The 19,313-nt window shown below is 44.5% G+C and overlaps 1 protein-coding gene across 6 annotated transcripts in view; it reads right to left on the reverse strand.

Annotated features, from left to right (window-relative positions):
• Nucleotides 1–19,313, reverse strand: part of LOC106576365 (proline-rich protein 5) — a 78,366-nt gene that overhangs the window by 50,568 nt on the left and 8,485 nt on the right. For 5 of the 6 annotated variants that reach the window (XM_082977922.1, XM_082977924.1, XM_082977921.1 and 2 more), the window contains one exon: nt 1,744–1,857. In XM_082977922.1, coding sequence (XP_082834048.1) covers nt 1,744–1,857 — 114 coding nt within the window. Of the gene's footprint in view, nt 1–1,743; nt 1,858–11,312; nt 19,231–19,313 lie in introns of those variants that run through there. The other variant, XM_082977920.1, reaches the window with a different exon arrangement.

A 19,313-nucleotide genomic window follows, 5' to 3' on the forward strand; every position in this document is an offset into this window, starting at 1 on the left:
GGAAGTTGCTTTATGAGACTAGGAATAGTGATGGCAGTAATGCTTATAGTAATGCTTATTCAGTGTGACATTCTCAAGGAAATCCCAGAGAGAGACGTGTAGATCTCAGAGTACAGGACAGGGACATAGACAGAGCTGTGTAGATCTCAGAGTACAGGACAGGGACATAGACAGAGCTGTGTAGATCTCAGAGTACAGACAGGGACATAGACAGAGCTGTGTAGATCTCAGAGTACAGGACAGGGACATAGACTGAGCTGTGTAGATCTCAGAGTACAGGACAGGGACATAGACTGAGCTGTGTAGATCTCAGAGTACAGGACAGGGACATAGAGCTGTGTAGATCTCAGAGTACAGGACAGGGACATAGAGCTGTGTAGATCTCAGAGTACAGACAGGGACATAGACAGAGCTGTGTAGATCTCAGAGTACAGGACAGGGACATAGAGCTGTGTAGATCTCAGAGTACAGGACAGGGACATAGACAGAGCTGTGTAGATCTCAGAGTACAGGACAGGGACATAGAGCTGTGTAGATCTCAGAGTACAGGACAGGGACATAGAGCTGTGTAGATCTCAGAGTACAGGACAGGGACATAGAGCTGTGTAGATCTCAGATTACAGACAGGGACATAGAGCTGTGTAGATCTCAGAGTACAGGACAGGGACATAGACTGAGCTGTGTAGATCTCAGAGTACAGGACAGGGACATAGAGCTGTGTAGATCTCAGAGTACAGGACAGGGACATAGAGCTGTGTAGATCTCAGAGTACAGGACAGGGACATAGAGCTGTGTAGATCTCAGAGTACAGACAGGGACATAGACTGAGCTGTGTAGATCTCAGAGTACAGGACAGGGACATAGACTGAGCTGTGTAGATCTCAGAGTACAGACAGGGACATAGAGCTGTGTAGATCTCAGAGTACAGGACAGGGACATAGACTGAGCTGTGTAGATCTCAGAGTACAGGACAGGGACATAGACAGAGCTGTGTAGATCTCAGAGTACAGACAGGGACATAGAGCTGTGTAGATCTCAGAGTACAGGACAGGGACATAGACAGAGCTGTGTAGATCTCAGAGTACAGGACAGGGACATAGAGCTGTGTAGATCTCAGAGTACAGGACAGGGACATAGACAGAGCTGTGTAGATCTCAGAGTAAAGGACAGGGACATAGAGCTGTGTAGATCTCAGAGTACAGACAGGGACATAGACTGAGCTGTGTAGATCTCAGAGTACAGGACAGGGACATAGACTGAGCTGTGTAGATCGCAGAGTACAGGACAGGGACATAGAGCTGTGTAGATCTCAGAGTACAGACAGGGACATAGACTGAGCTGTGTAGATCTCAGAGTACAGGACAGGGACATAGACTGAGCTGTGTAGATCGCAGAGTACAGGACAGGGACATAGAGCTGTGTAGATCTCAGAGTACAGACAGGGACATAGACTGAGCTGTGTAGATCTCAGAGTACAGGACAGGGACATAGACAGAGCCGACTGACTGACAAACAACCACATCTCTGGCCTTTCTAACGGTCAGTGGAGTTTCACAACAAGGAAGGAGCAAGTACAGTACCTCCTGTTCACTGACTGACACAAAGCAGGGTGAGACACACACACACACACACACACACACACACACACACACACACACACACACACACACACACACACACACACACACACACACACACACACACACACACACACACACACACACAGAGTGTAGACTACAGTACCTGTTCCAGGTGGCGTTAGCCCCAGCTTTTCTCTGCTGTGTCCCTCTCTCCTCCAAGGCTGCCTTGTCACTCTTCCCCAGGTCACTGAGGCTGGGGGAACTCATCAACTTCAACCTATGGAGAGTCCTCATGGTCAGAACACAACTCAAGACACACAGAGAGAGAGAGAGAGAGCTCAGTGCTCTCAGGCTCAGACTACAGGAAGAACTATGCTCACAGAGATAGAGAGAGAGGAAGAGAGAGGGAGAGGAAGAGCGATAAGGCAGGGGGAAGAGAGAGAGAGAAGTTTCACGCAATAGAGAGAGAGAGAAAAAGAGAGAAAGGCATCCCTCCCGCAAGATGCAGTATACCCCCACACTCCTTACATCTCTCTCTCCTCCTTTCTCTCTCTCTCTCTCTCTCTCACACTCTCTGCACTGCTCTTCAGGCAGGGAGGCAATCTGTCTCTGATTGGCAGGGAGGCAGTCTGTCTCTGATTGGCAGGGAGTTGCCGTGTGACCCTGCTGGTTATTATAGTGTTTTGTAGACAAACCAACTCCTCTCTCCTGCTGCTGTGCAGTGAATATCCCTTCTGTTTCTCTCTCCTGCTGCTGTGCAGTGAATATCCCTTCTGTTTCTCTCTCCTGCTGCTGTGCAGTGAATATCCCTTCTGTTTCTCTCTCCTGCTGCTGTGCAGTGAATATCCCTTCTGTTTCTCTCTCCTGCTGCTGTGCAGTGAATATCCCTTCTGTTTCTCTCTCCTGCTGCTGTGCAGTGAATATCCCTTCTGTTTCTCTCTCCTGCTGCTGTGCAGTGAATATCCCTTCTGTTTCTCTCTCCTGCTGCTGTGCAGTGAATATCCCTTCTGTTTCTCTCTCCTGCTGCTGTGCAGTGAATATCCCTTCTGTTTCTCTCTCCTGCTGCTGTGCAGTGAATATCCCTTCTGTTTCTCTCTCCTGCTGCTGTGCAGTGAATATCCCTTCTGTTTCTCTCTCCTGCTGCTGTGCAGTGAATATCCCTTCTGTTTCTCTCTCCTGCTGCTGTGCAGTGAATATCCTTCTGTTTCTCTCTCCTGCTGCTGTGCAGTGAATATCCCTTCTGTTTCTCTCTCCTGCTGCTGTGCAGTGAATATCCTTCTGTTTCTCTCTCCTGCTGCTGTGCAGTGAATATCCCTTCTGTTTCTCTCTCCTGCTGCTGTGCAGTGAATATCCCTTCTGTTTCTCTCTCCTGCTGCTGTGCAGTGAATATCCCTTCTGTTTCTCTCTCCTGCTGCTGTGCAGTGAATATCCTTCTGTTTCTCTCTCCTGCTGCTGTGCAGTGAATATCCCTTCTGTTTCTCTCTCCTGCTGCTGTGCAGTGAATATCCCTTCTGTTTCTCTCTCCTGCTGCTGTGCAGTGAATATCCCTTCTGTTTCTCTCTCCTGCTGCTGTGCAGTGAAAATCCCTTCTGTTTCTCTCTCCTGCTGCTGTGCAGTGAATATCCCTTCTCTGTTTCTGTTACTCTCTCTTTCTCAATCTCCATACATATAAAGTAAGTACATATAGACATGTTGTAATCACACACACATACACACACACACAAACACACAAACACAAACACTCTCAAAGCACCTCTGTGTTAGAGAGGTCTCCTCTTCTCACTGCCCTGTTCCTCTGTGTTAGAGAGGTCTCCTCCTCTCACTGCCCTGTTCCTCTGTGTTAGAGAGGTCTCCTCTTCTCACTGCCCTGTTCCTCTGTGTTAGAGAGGTCTCCTCCTCTCACTGCCCTGTTCCTCTGTGTTAGAGAGGTCTCCTCCTCTCACTGCCCTGTTCCTCTGTGTTAGAGAGGTCTCTCCTCCTCTCACTGCCCTGTTCCTCTGTGTTAGAGAGGTCTCCTCCTCTCACTGCCCTGTTCCTCTGTGTTAGAGAGGTCTCCTCCTCTCACTGCCCTGTTCCTCTGTGTTAGAGAGGTCTCCTCTTCTCACTGCCCTGTTCCTCTGTGTTAGAGAGGTCTCCTCCTCTCACTGCCCTGTTCCTCTGTGTTAGAGAGGTCCTCCTCTCACTGCCCTGTTCCTCTGTGTTAGAGAGGTCTCCTCCTCTCACTGCCCTGTTCCTCTGTGTTAGAGAGGTCTCCTCCTCTCACTGCCCTGTTCCTCTGTGTTAGAGAGGTCTCCTCCTCTCACTGCCCTGTTCCTCTGTGTTAGAGAGGTCCTCATCTCACTGCCCTGTTCCTCTGTGTTAGAGAGGTCTCCTCCTCTCACTGCCCTGTTCCTCTGTGTTAGAGAGGTCTCCTCCTCTCACTGCCCTGTTCCTCTGTGTTAGAGAGGTCTCCTCCTCTCACTGCCCTGTTCCTCTGTGTTAGAGAGGTCTCCTCCTCTCACTGCCCTGTTCCTCTGTGTTAGAGAGGTCCTCATCTCACTGCCCTGTTCCTCTGTGTTAGAGAGGTCTCCTCCTCTCACTGCCCTGTTCCTCTGTGTTAGAGAGGTCTCCTCCTCTCAAAGCCCTTTTCCTCTGTGTTAGAGAGGTCTCCTCCTCTCACTGCCCTGTTCCTCTGTGTTAGAGAGCTCATAGCCCCGTTATCCCCCGTCAGTTCAGGTGAATGTCAAGGACTAACTTATTTTACCAGCATCTCCTCCACTGCTGGTGTCTCTGCTACTCTGGTACTCTCTGCTACTCTCTGCTACTCTCTGGTACTCTCTGGTACTCTCTGGTACTCTCTGCTACTCTCTGCTACTCTCTGCTACTCTCTGGTACTCTCTGCTACTCTCTGCTACTCTCTGCTACTCTCTGCTACTCTCTGGTGTCTCTGCTACTCTGGTGAGGAACAGATAGTCACGAAACCGTGTGTGTGTGTGTGTGTGTGTGTGTGTGTGTGTGTGTGTGTGTGTGTGTGTGTGTGTGTGTGTGTGGACGTGTTTAACTATACTTGGGGGGACCAGAAGTCCTCATAAGAATACTAAACAAACAAAAATTGGACCAACTGGAGACATTTTGTTGGTCCCCACAAGATCAAATGCTATTTCTAGAGGGTTTAGGGTTAAGGTTAGAATTAGGTCTAGGGTTAGGAGCTAGGTTTAGTTTTAGGGTTAGGTTAGCAGCTAGGGTTAGGAGCTAGGGTTAGGTTTAGGGTTAAGGTTAGGTTTTAGGTTAGGGTAAGGAAAATAGGATTTTGAATGGTACTGAACTATATGTCACCACAAGGTTAACTACGTAAGACTGTGTGTGTATCTATGTCAGTCTCATAAGAGCGGACAGAACCAAATCATAGCCCCCACACTGGAGTTGGTCTGCTCAGGGAAGAGGGACCGAGTGCTTTCACACCCCGACAGGCAGGAACAATGACTACAACCACAAATGGAGAAGCAAGACTTCTCAGCCCAGAGTGGGATGACTGTACACTACTGACCAACTACTGAGTGGCTGACTAACAGGTTGATACTCATACTGAGAATGAACTGGTGTCACGGAGATTTAAAGTCACTCAAAAGCCTACAGTCATAAACTCATCAATCAACAGACCACATGACTGTGTAAATGTAACAGGAACAACTAGAACACATAATCACTATAAACAGTACTTACTCCACTAAATAGATTGGTACATAGTATCCCCACTCCATGATGCAGCATTGATGTAGGACAGAGGTGAAGACAAACTACAGCCATCCAGACAGGACGGGGTTAAGTTTCACACTCCTCCCTCCCCTCCTCCTCTACTTCCTCCTCCTCCTCCTCCCCTCTCCCCTCCTCCTCTCCTCCCTCCCCTCCCTCCTCCTCCCCTCTCCTCCTCTCTCCCCTCCTCCTCTACTTCCTCCTCCCCTCCCCTCCTCCTCCCCTCTCCCCTCTTCCTCTACTTCCTCCTCCTCTCTCCTCCTCCCCTCCTCCTCCTCTACTTCCTCCTCCCCTCTCCCCTCCTCCTCTCCTCTCTCCCCTCCTCCCCTCCTCCTCCTCTACTTCCTCCTCCCCTCTCCCTTCCTCCTCTCCCCTCCTCCTCTCCTCTCTCCTCCAGACTGCACCAGCCAAACTAAGCCCTGTGAGGGCCAGTGAGTACCAGCTAATGATATACAAAGGATCTATTCAGCCCAGCCTGACGAAGGGGGAACGTTTTAAAGGTGACAAACATATTTACTCTCCCTCTGTGTTCAGGAGAAGAGTGTGTGTGTATGTGTGTGTATGTGTGTGTGTGTGTGTCTTGTTTTGTTTGTGCCACAAGCTCAATACATTACCTTAACTACACAGCAGCATATTTCACTACTCTCCTCTATTAAAACCCACACTGCAGCTTAAAGAGAGAATGATATAGATAGAGAGGGAGAGAGATAGATAGACATACTGTAGAATGTTTCAGGGTCTATAGACAACATACTGTAGAACGTTTCAGGGTCTATAGACAACATACTGTAGAACGTTTCAGGGGTCTATAGACAACATACTGTAGAACGTTTCAGGGTCTATAGACAACATACTGTAGAACGTTTCAGGGTCTATAGACAACATACTGTAGAACGTTTCAGGGTCTATAGACAACATACTGTAGAACGTTTCAGGGTCTATAGACAACATACTGTAGAACGTTTCAGGGTCTATAGACAACATACTGTAGAACGTTTCAGGGTCTATAGACAACATACTGTAGAACGTTTCAGGGTCTATAGACAACATACTGTAGAACGTTTCAGGGTCTATAGACAACATACTGTAGAACGTTTCAGGGTCTATAGACAACATACTGTAGAACGTTTCAGGGTCTATAGACAACATACTGTTTCAGGGGATTGTACAAAGACGAAGATATTCAGAGAGGTCAATATTGTAAATTGTACTCTACTCAATGTTCTGTGCCACTATGCAAGGTAAAAAAAACTAGGGCAATATCAAAATCCCATCTCACCCCATCCAAAAACAACAGTTAAATGTATTCAAAAGCAGTTGGCCTATGCAATATAGAACTAAATGTACGATAGAAGTTGACAGTGATGCCAGGTCTGTCCCACAGGGAAACACTAGTAGCAGTGTGTGTGTGTCTGTGTGTCTGTGTGTTTGCCTGCATTCAGGCTAGATGCTAAGCATGCTGGGAGCTCTTTGAGGGTGCTCAGGGCGTTTTCCATTGGCCCTCATCTCCTCCTCACCAGGGTCCCGCTCACCAACAGGAGATGTTCTCAAACAGGAAATGAAAATGAGTGTTCTTACATGGAAGTACAGATAGAGGTTAAAATGTTGCTACAGCTGCTTCTCACCCTGCACTGTTTATGACAACACTACAAGGCTATTTCTCTTCTATATAACTGACCCCGCATCTGTGAAACCTGTAGCATGTGGGTACACTATTAACAAAACCTCAAGTGGCCTGCTACCTCCTGTCGAAGAGATGCCTTCAGCTGGGCATCTCTGGCACCGCGCACGCTTGGATTGCGTCCTACCTGACAGGTCGCTCCTACCAGGTGGCGTGGCGAGAATCTGTCTCCGCACCACGTGCTCTCACCACTGGTGTCCCCCAGGGCTCTGTTCTTGGCCCACTCCTATTCTCGCTATACACCAAGTCACTTGGCTCTGTCATATCCTCACATGGTCTCTCATATCATTGCTATGCAGATGACACACAATTAATCTTCTCCTTTCCCCCTTCTGACAACCAGGTGGCAAATCGCATCTCTGCATGTCTGGCAGACATATCAGTGTGGATGACGGATCACCACCTCAAGCTGAACCTCGGCAAGACGGAGCTGCTCTTCCTCCCGGGGAAGGACTGCCCGTTCCATGATCTCGCCATCACGGTTGACAACTCCCTTGTGTCCTCCTCCCAGAGTGCTAAGAGCCTTGGCGTGACCCTGGACAACACCCTGTCGTTCTCCACCAACATCAAGGCGGTGACCCGATCCTGTAGGTTCATGCTCTACAACATTCGCAGAGTACGACCCTGCCTCACACAGGAAGCGGCGCAGGTCCTAATCCAGGCACTTGTCATCTCCCGTCTGGATTACTGCAACTCGCTGTTGGCTGGGCTCCCTGCCTGTGCCATTAAACCCCTACAACTCATCCAGAACGCCGCAGCCCGTCTGGTGTTCAACCTTCCCAAGTTCTCTCACGTCACCCCGCTCCTCCGCTCTCTCCACTGGCTTCCAGTCGAAGCTCGCATCCGCTACAAGACCATGGTGCTTGCCTACGGAGCTGTGAGGGGAACGGCACCTCCGTACCTTCAGGCTCTGATCAGGCCCTACACCCAAACAAGGGCACTCCGTTCATCCACCTCTGGCCTGCTCGCCTCCCTATCTCTGAGGAAGCACAGTTCCCGCTCAGCCCAGTCAAAACTGTTCGCTGCTCTGGCACCCCAATGGTGGAACAAGCTCCCTCACGACGCCAGGACAGCGGAGTCAATCACCACCTTCCGGAGACACCTGAAACCCCACCTCTTCAAGGAATACCTGGGATAGGATAAGGTAATCCTTCTAACCCCCCCCTTAAAAGATTTAGATGCACTATTGTAAAGTGGTTGTTCCACTGGATATTATAGGTGAATGCACCAATTTGTAAGTCGCTCTGGATAAGAGCGTCTGCTAAATGACTAAAATGTAAATGTAAAAAATGTCGAAAAAAGTCTAAATATTATCTCCTGTTTTGTACACAAGAGATGCAACCCAGCTGGGCCGGTGTCGCCAGGGCTGTAGCTCTGTTCTCCTCGGATTAGGAAAGTCTTGCCGAGTTTCAGTCGGAAATGGTCCAACATTCCTGAGTTTCCCACCGTCTGTATGTCTGCTCTGAGGAGATCATTACCATTACCAACCTCAGCCTCCAACACACACACACACACACACACACACACACACACACACACACACACACACACACACACACACACACACACACACACACACACACACACACACACACACACACACACACACACACACACACACACACACACACACACACACACACAGCCTCCATGACGCTTCCGTCCCTCCCGCTGTCCTGGACGAGCCCCTGGAATGTGGTCCCATTTGAAATGTAATCAGGGAGACTTGTGTTTACGTCTTGGACTCTGACGGCGATTACACATCATTTATCTTACTAATCCATGTATTTGTGTTGAATAGGAGCGCTGTCCGTACTGTAGACCAACATCACACATTAACCTTGTTAAGAATGTCTGTTTCTCTATGGCACATCTCCTTCAACTCTTTAACCACACACACACACACACACACACACACACACACACACACACACACACACACACACACACACACACACACACACACACACACACACACACACACACACACACACACACACACACACACACACACACACAGAGAGAGAGCGAGAGTAAACACAACCACCTCAGTTGTTATGTTTAATATAAAGGCAGCTGAGCAGCAGACAACATATCCCTGACTCAACACATTCTCTGTAATGTGATTTAGTGGGGCTGGGTAAAAACTCACTGCTGTCTACACACCAGCTATACAGGGACACACCTGACATAGTTACAGGCCCTTCAGCCTTCAAACATTACCATCTGACATTTATGAAGCTCTTATTTGTCCCGGAAACTTCCCCCAGAGAGAGGGAGGGAGAAAGAGATAGGGAGCGAGAGAGATACAGAGAGAGATAGAGAGATAAAGAGAGAGACAGAAGACCCAACTAAATCCTGAGAAAACAAAAATATAATTACTTGGCACATTGGAAAGAATTTACCAAAAAACAGAGCAAGCTGGAATGCTACTTGGCAGAATACCTGACCACTGTGACTGACCCAAAATTAAGAAAAGCTTTGACTATGTACAGACTCAGTGAGCATAGCCTTGCTAATGAGAAAGGCCGCCGTAGGCAGACCTGGCTCTCAAGAGAAGACAGGCTATGTGCACACTGCCCACAAAATGAGGTGGAAACTGAGCTGCACTTCCTAACCTCCTGCCCAATGTATGACCATATTAGAGACACATATTTCCCTCAGATTACACAGATCCACAAAGAATTACAAAACAAATCCAATTTTGATAAACTCCCATAACTATTGGGTGAAATACCACAGTGTGACATCACAGCAGCAAGATTTGTGACCTGTTTCCACAAGAAAAGGTCAACCAGTGAAGAACAAACACCATTGTAAATACAACCCATATTTATGTTGATTTATTTTCCCTTTTGCACATTGAAATGTATTTATTCCTTTGAAACTTGTGAGTGTAATGTTTACTGTTCATTTTTATCCATTTCACTTCCTTTGGCAATGTAAACACGTTTCCCATGCCAATAAAGCCTCTTGAATTGACTTGAGAGACACAGAGAAACAGAGAAAAATTATTCTGAGAGAGAGAGAGAGAGAGAGAGAGAAATTATTCTGAGAGAGAGAGAGAGAGAGAGAGATTGAGAGCTGCGGGATAACAGAGAGTCTTGAGGTAGTGTACAGAATAGAACAGTACCTGGGCCAGAATAGAACAGTACCTGGGTCAGAATAGATCAGTACCTGGGTCAGAATAGAACAGTACCTGGGTCAGAATAGAACAGTACCTGGGCCAGAATAGAACAGTACCTGGGCCAGAATAGATCTGTACCTGGGTCAGAATAGAACAGTACCTGGGTCAGAATAGAACAGTACCTGGGCCAGAATAGAACAGTACCTGGGTCAGAATAGATCCGTACCTGGGTCAGAATAGAACAGTACCTGGGCCAGAATAGATCCGTTCCTGGGCCAGAATAGAACAGTACCTGGGCCAGAATAGAACAGTATCTGGGCCAGAATAGAACAGTACCTGGGCCAGAATAGAACAGTACCTGGGCCAGAATAGAACAGTACCTGGGTCAGAATAGATCCGTACCTGGGTCAGAATAGAACAGTACCTGGGCCAGAATAGATCCGTTCCTGGGTCAGAATAGAACAGTACCTGGGCCAGAATAGAACAGTACCTGGGCCAGAATAGATCCGTACCTGGGTCAGAATAGAACAGTACCTGGGTCAGAATAGAACAGTACCTGGGTCAGAATAGAACAGTACCTGGGCCAGAATAGATCCGTACCTGGGCCAGAATAGAACCGTACCTGGGCCAGAATAGAACAGTACCTGGGCCAGAATAGATCCGTACCTGGGTCAGAATAGAACAGTACCTGGGCCAGAATAGATCCGTACCTGGGCCAGAATAGATCCGTACCTGGGCCAGAATAGAACAGTACCTGGGCCAGAATAGATCCGTACCTGGGTCAGAATAGAACAGTACCTGGGCCAGAATAGATCCATACCTGGGTCAGAATAGATCCGTACCTGGGTCAGAATAGAACAGTACCTGGGCCAGAATAGAACAGTACCTGGGCCAGAATAGATACCAGTACCTGGGCTCAGAATAGAACAGTACCTGGGCTCAGAATAGATCCGTACCTGGGTCAGAATAGAACAGTACCTGGGCCAGAATAGAACAGTACCTGGGCCAGAATAGAACAGTACCTGGGCCAGAATAGATCCGTACCTGGGTCAGAATAGAACAGTACCTGGGTCAGAATAGAACAGTACCTGGGCCAGAATAGAACAGTACCTGGGCCAGAATAGATCCGTACCTGGGTCAGAATAGAACAGTACCTGGGTCAGAATAGAACAGTACCTGGAGTATAGCCTACCTGGAATGAAAATGAACCATAGGAAAAGCATCCTCCATTCGCTATTTAAGTGCATAAATTAGATGTATTTTCCCGCTGCTCCTGTTTCCAGACAGGTGATTATAATGGTCCATTCTAAATCAAAACAAATGTCCCACATATATTATTTAATATACGTAAAGACAAGATGAAATCAATTATAGTCTGATGGGTGACAATATTAGCATATCACATGTGAATGATATATATATATTATTAATTGATAAACAATGCCTTTTTTTGCGACTTTTTTGAATCAGTCTCACACCTCGTGTAGCCTAGCCCATAGGCCTATATGTTTTAATAAGGTTAGTATCACACCTCATGTAGCCTAGCCCATAGGCCTATATGTTTAATAAGGTTAGTATCACACCTCATGTAGCCTAGCCCATAGGCCTATATGTTTAATAAGGTTTATATCACAACTAAAGTGGCCAAATAACTTGTTAAAATGAAGCGGGTGTAGAGCCTAACTGACATACATAAGCAGAGCGTGAGTTTCATGTTTGGGAAGATTTTCACCATAAAAATGCACCTTTATAATAAAAGCATTACATTCATAATTGCATTTGCAGTAATGGAACATACACGCTTACAGCCTACTGCCGTGTGTGTGTTGCTGCACTTATAATGTGAAGAAATAGCCTAAACGTTAGCCCAACAGATGTTAGCCCAACAGATGTTAGCCCAACAGATTAGCCCAACAGATGTTAGTCCAACAGATGTTAGCCCAACAGATGTTAGCCCAACAGATTAGCCCAACAGATGTTAGTCCAACAGATGTTAGCCCAACAGATGTTAGCCCAACAGATGTTAGCCCAACAGATGTTAGTCCAACAGATGTTAGCCCAGTTAGCCCAACAGATGTTAGCCCAACAGATGTTAGCCCAACAGATGTTAGCCCAATATCTTCAGCTAAACATTCTGATCTGGTCCGTCAGCCACATTGCAAAAAATACATTTTTGTGATGCTAGTGGTTGTGATGCTAGTGGTTGTATTAATTTGGGATGCTAGTGGTTGTGATGCTAGTGGTTATATTAATTTGGGATGCTAGTGGTTGTATTAATTTGGGATGCTAGTGGTTATATTAATTTGTGATGCTAGTGGTTGTATTAATTTGGGATGCTAGTGGTTATATTAATTTGGGATGCTAGTGGTTGGGATGCTAGTGGTTATATTAATTTGGGATGCTAGTGGTTGGGATGCTAGTGGTTATATTAATTTGGGATGCTAGTGGTTATATTAATTTGGGATGCTAGCGGTTGTATTAATTTGGGATGCTAGTGGTTATATTAATTTGGGATGCTAGTGGTTGGGATGCTAGTGGTTATATTAATTTGGGATGCTAGTGGTTGTATTAATTTGGGATGCTAGTGGTTATATAAATTTGGGATGCTAGTGGTTGGGATGCTAGTGGTTATATTAATTTGGGATGCTAGTGGTTGTATTAATTTGGGATGCTAGTGGTTGTATTAATTTGGGATGCTAGTGGTTATATTAATTTGGGATGCTAGTGGTTATATTAATTTGGGATGCTAGTGGTTGTATTAATTTGGGATGCTAGTGGTTGTGATGCTAGTGGTTGTATTAATTTGGGATGCTAGTGGTTATATTAATTTGGGATGCTAGTGGTTGGGATGCTAGTGGTCATATTAATTTGGGATGCTAGTGGTTGTATTAATTTGGGATGCTAGTGGTTGTGATGCTAGTGGTTGTATTAATTTGGGATGCTAGTGGTTGTGATGCCAGTGGTTATATTAATTTGGGATGCTAGTGGTTGTGATGCTAGTGGTTATATTAATTTGTGATGCTAGTGGTTGTGATGCTAGTGGTTGTATTAATTTGGGATGCTAGTGGTTATATTAATTTGGGATGCTAGTGGTTGGGATGCTAGTGGTTGTATTAATTTGGGATGCTAGTGGTTATATTAATTTGGGATGCTAGTGGTTGTATTAATTTGGGATGCTAGTGGTTGTGATGCTAGTGGTTATATTAATTTGGGATGCTAGTGGTTGTATTAATTTGGGATGCTAGTGGTTGTATTAATTTGGGATGCTAGTGGTTGTGATGCTAGTGGTTGTATTAATTTGGGATGCTAGTGGTTGTGATGCTAGTGGTTGTATTAATTTGGGATGCTAGTGGTTGTGATGCTAGTGGTTGTATTAATTTGGGATGCTAGTAGTTGTATTAATTTGGGATGCTAGTGGTTATATTAATTTGGGATGCTAGTGGTTGTGATGCTAGTGGTTGTATTAATTTGGGATGCTAGTGGTTGTGATGCTAGTGGTTGTATTAATTTGGGATGCTAGTAGTTGTATTAATTTGGGATGCTAGTGGTTATATTAATTTGGGATGCTAGTGGTTGTGATGCTAGTGGTTGTATTAATTTGGGATGCTAGTAGTTGTATTAATTTGGGATGCTAGTGGTTGTGATGCTAGTGGTTGTGATGCTAGTGGTTATATTAATTTGGGATGCTAGTGGTTATATTAATTTGGGATGCTAGTGGTTGTGATGCTAGTGGTTGTATTAATTTGGGATGCTAGTGGTTGTGATGCTAGTGGTTGTATTAATTTGGGATGCTAGTTGTTGTGATGCTAGTGGTTGTGATGCTAGTGGTTATATTAATTTGGGATGCTAGTGGTTGTATTAATTTGGGATGCTAGTGGTTGTATTAATGTGGGATGCTAGTGGTTGTGATGCTAGTGGTTATATTAATTTGGGATGCTAGTGGTTGTATTAATTTGGGATGCTAGTGGTTATATAAATTTGGGATGCTAGTGTTGGGATGCTAGTGGTTATATTAATTTGGGATGCTAGTGGTTGTATTAATTTGGGATGCTAGTGGTTATATTAATTTGGGATGCTAGTGGTTGTATTAATTTGGGATGCTAGTGGTTGTATTAATTTGGGATGCTAGTGGTTGTGATGCTAGTGGTTGTATTAATTTGGGATGCTAGTTGTTGTGATTCTAGTGGTTATATTAATTTGGGATGCTAGTGGTTATATTAATTTGGGATGCTAGTGGTTATATTAATTTGGGATGCTAGTGGTTGTGATGCTAGTGGTTGTGATGCTAGTAGTTATATTAATTTGGGATGCTAGTGGTTGTGATGCTAGTGGTTATATTAATTTGGGATGCTAGTAGTTGTGATGCTAGTGGTTGTATTAATTTGGGATGCTAGTGGTTGTGATGCTAGTGGTTGTGATGCTAGTGGTTATATTAATTTGGGATGCTAGTGGTTGTGATGCTAGTGGTTGTGATGCTAGTGGTTATATTAATTTGGGATGCTAGTGGTTGTGATGCTAGTGGTTATATTAATTTGCGATGCTAGTGGTTGTGATGCTAGTGGTTGTATTAATTTGGGATGCTGGTGGTTATATTAATTTGGGATGCTAGTGGTTATATTAATTTGGGATGCTAGTGGTTGTATTAATTTGGGATGCTAGTGGTTGTATTAATTTGGGATGCTAGTGGTTATATTAATTTGGGATGCTAGTAGTTGTGATGCTAGTGGTTATATTAATTTGGGATGCTAGTGGTTGTGATGCTAGTGGTTATACTAATTTGGGATGCTAGTGGTTGTATTAATTTGGGATGCTAGTGGTTATATTAATTTGGGATGCTAGTGGTTGTGATGCTAGTGGTTGTATTAATGTGGGATGCTAGTGGTTGTATTAATTTGGGATGCTAGTGGTTATATTAATTTGGGATGCTAGTGGTTATATTAATTTGTGATGCTAGTGGTTGTATTAATTTGGGATGCTAGTGGTTGTATTAATTTGGGATGCTAGTGGTTGTGATGCTAGTGGTTATATTAATTTGGGATGCTAGTGGTTGTATTAATTTGGGATGCTAGTGGTTGTATTAATTTGGGATGCTAGTGGTTGTGATGCTAGTGGTTATATTAATTTGGGATGCTAGTGGTTGTGATGCTAGTGGTTATATTAATTTGGGATGCTAGTGGTTATATTAATTTGGGATGCTAGTGGTTATATTAATTTGGGATGCTAGTGGTTGTATTAATTTGGGATGCTAGTGGTTGTGATGCTAGTGGTTATATTAATTTGGGATGCTAGTGGTTGTGATGCTAGTGGTTATATTAATTTGGGATGCTAGTGGTTGTATTAATTTGTGATGCTAGTGGTTGTGATGCTAGTGGTTGTGATGTTAGTGGTTATATTAATTTGGGATGCTAGTGGTTATATTAATTTGGGATGCTAGTGGTTGTGATGCTAGTGGTTGTATTAATTTGTGATGCTAGTGGTTGTGATGCTAGTGGTTGTGATGCTAGTGGTTATATTAATTTGGGATGCTAGTGGTTGTATTAATTTGGGATGCTAGTGGTTGTGATGCTAGTGGTTGTATTAATTTGGGATGCTAGTGGTTATATTAATTTGGGATGCTAGTGGTTGTATTAATTTGGGATGCTAGTGGTTGTATTAATTTGGGATGCTAGTGGTTGTGATGCTAGTGGTTATATTAATTTGGGATGCTAGTGGTTATATTAATTTGGGATGCTAGTGGTTATATTAATTTGGGATGCTAGTGGTTGTATTAATTTGTGATGCTAGTGGTTGTATTAATTTGGGATGCTAGTGGTTGTGATGCTAGTGGTTGTATTAATTTGGGATGCTAGTGGTTGTGATGCTAGTGGTTGTATTAATTTAGGATGCTAGTGGTTGTATTAATTTGGGATGCTAGTGGTTGTATTAATTTGGGATGCTAGTGGTTGGGATGCTAGTGGTTATATTAATTTGTGATGCTAGTGGTTGTATTAATTTTGGGATGCTAGTGGTTGTATTAATTTGGGATGCTAGTGGTTGTGATGCTAGTGGTTGTATTAATGTGGGATCTATTGCATCCCACAACTGTCCCAGACTATGTTTGGAATATTGATTTCTCACACAGAATAGAACAGGTCGACTTTAGTACTATGGGGGATATTAGATTGACACAGGCTAGTGCTTTTGCTGTTCGTTAGGCCTACTCATCTCGTTGGCTGACGAAAACTAAATGTGGACAGTTCTTCCAATATCATCAATTTGCACCTCGGAATTGGATAAGGACGTGCGCAGCAAATCTTGTCTGCTAAATGAACTAGTGTAGCCCAAAGCCATTTGGCTTAGCCAGATCAGGACCTAACATAAGGACAACAAGAGTATGCTATTCTGTTCTTCTGAAATACATTTTCTTCATATCATGCTTCTTTAGACCTGTCTAAAATAAATAATGATTTATTGTGAAGGTGTAGGCTATATTACATGGATTTATTAGACTTTTTAAATGTAAATGTTCCAAAGGTCTGCATCAGTGGCTTGTAGGCTGTGTGTGGAAACCAGCAGATGCTAAATGTGTTTATGTTAATTAACGATCAATTACCGTGAGACTGTTATTTGCTTGACAATCACCGGCTGGCGAAATTTTGTGACCGCCACAGCCCTAGGTAGGAGAAGGTTTGTATGGGAGATAGGTAGGAGAAGGTTTGTACGGGAGATAGGTAGGAGAAGGTTTGTACGGGAGATAGGTAGGAGAAGGTTTGTAGGAGAAAGTTTGTACGGGAGATAGGTAGGAGAAGGTTTGTACGGGAGATAGGTAGGAGAAAGTTTGTACGGGAGATAGGTAGGAGAAAGTTTGTACGGGAGATAGGTAGGAGAAGGTTTGTACGGGAGATAGGTAGGAGAAGGTTTGTACGGGAGATAGGTAGGAGAAGGTTTGTACAGGAGGGAGGTAGGAGAAGGTTTGTACGGGAGGGAGGTAGGAGAAGGTTTGTACGGGAGGGAGGTAGGAGAAGGTTTGTACGGGAGATCGGTAGGAGAAGGTTTGTACGGGAGGGAGGTAGGAGAAGGTTTATCCGGGAGAAAGGTAGGAGAAAGTTTGTATGGGAGATCGGTAGGAGAAGGTTTGTACGGGAGTTCGGTAGGAGAAGGTTTGTACGGGAGATCGGTAGGAGAAGGTTTGTACAGGAGATCGGTAGGAGAAGGACAACTGGGGTGGTGTACTATACTATTAAACCAATGAATTCTAACTGTTTTTAATCATTTATAAATGACATTGTTAATATATCTAACAACAACCACATTTAAATAGCCCACGTGTGTTAGATTCTAAAGGAGGACAGAGGCCACTCTATGAACCTATGGGGGGTCCAGAATCCCTAATAAACTGAATAGAAACAGCCACTGGGGGAGAAGGACGGAGGAGGACAGAGGCCACTCTATGAACCTATGGGGGGTCCAGAATCCCTAATAAACTGAATAGAAACAGCCACTGGGGGAGAAACTTCAAAGTGTTCCCTGCTCCCTGTGAGAGGATCTGGAGGACACATGTGTTGAGTTAAGAGTTGAAGTGGATGTTAGTCGAATCTGTATCAGATCTCTCTTGATGATAGAAACACATAGGGGAGAATGGTGTAAGTTGAGCAAAAAAGGGGTACATTGAGCCACCCTTGTTTCTAGGAATCCAGACACAAAATGGATTATTTGACCAAATATTTAGGAAGGAGGTCATCATTTCATTGAGTCTGAAGGAAGAAACCACATGGAAAAAGTGGTAAGCAAGTTAGGTCCAAAAAACTGTTTTCATAAAGTCCAATTAACGCATTGTGTTCGAGGGTTCATAATCTAAACCAAAGTAGATCATTTTAAGGTTGTTCTGTACATCAGTTGGGGTCTCTATAAGCTTTAATATGAGGACCAAAACCTAACATGAAAGTACATCATTATAGCTGTGTGGGCTAATATTATCAATATGTTTGCCTTGGGGTAAATTGAGCCAATGGCCATGGGGTAAGTTGAGAAAATGGTTAAGGCAATGGCAAGTTACGCAAATTGAAGTGTTTTCTTCCCGATCGTAATGCAAGGCATTATCGCTGGGATACGAGGTAACAAACGGTGGAATTGTCGTCGTCCCCCAGGATTATTTATAAAGTCTTCTGCATTTAACCCAACCCCTCTGAATCAGAGAGGTGCGGTGGGCTGCTTTACAGTTGTAATACTACACCCCTGAAAGGAGGGAAATACTGACACGTAACATCAGAGACAAAATGAAACTTAGGACATTTTTTAGAACTGTACTGTTTGCATGTTGATATCATTTTAATGTAGGCCTTATTGGGGAGATAGGCCATGTTGATATCATTTTAATGTAGGCCTTATTGGGGAGATAGGCCATGTTGATATCATTTTAATGTAGGCCTTATTGGGGAGATAGGTCATGTTGATATCATTTTAATGTAGGCCTTATTGGGGAGATAGGCCATGTTGATATCATTTTAATGTAGGCCTTATTGGGGAGATAGGCCATGTTGATATCATTTTAATGTAGGCCTTATTGGGGAGATAGGCCATGTTGATATCATTTTAATGTAGGCCTTATTGGGGAGATAGGCCATGTTGATATCATTTTAATGTAGGCCTTATTGGGGAGATAGGCCATGTTGATATCATTTTAATGTAGGCCTTATTGGGGAGATAGGCCATGAGATATTCATATTGAAACATGTATTTTTTTTTTAAGTTCCTAACTTGTTTGACGAAATTCGTACAGATTTTCTCAGGGGAGCCTACATGGGGCCCCGACCCCAAGTTTGGTAACCACAGACCTAACCCCCCTATCTATCTGTTTGCTTCCTCTCTGTCTCCTCTGCTTCCTCCTGCATGCCGTGCAGCCTCACCACTGAGCACCACATCACTATCTGTCTCAGTAGCCTACTCTCTGTAAAGCAAGTCTTTTTCTGCTCTGTTTAACGTTAGCTTCTTCATCCTTCTTGCTGGCTCAGTAATACTAACCAGAGCCCTTCAACATTACTACACTAGAAGTCTCTGCCGGCAGCTAGCCACCTGACTGACTGACATATCTATTAGTGACTATGTACAAATTGTGCACTCATGAGTGGGTTTTTGTTTGGGTGGGTGTCTGTAGACACGGAAGGAGTCACAGTTTTAAAATGGCCTTTTGTCTGGCATCTCGCAGACACACTGT

This window comes from Salmo salar, chromosome 07 (genome assembly GCF_965601325.2).
Source record: "Salmo salar chromosome 07, fSalSal1, whole genome shotgun sequence".
NCBI classification, from domain to species: Eukaryota; Metazoa; Chordata; class Actinopteri; order Salmoniformes; family Salmonidae; genus Salmo; species Salmo salar.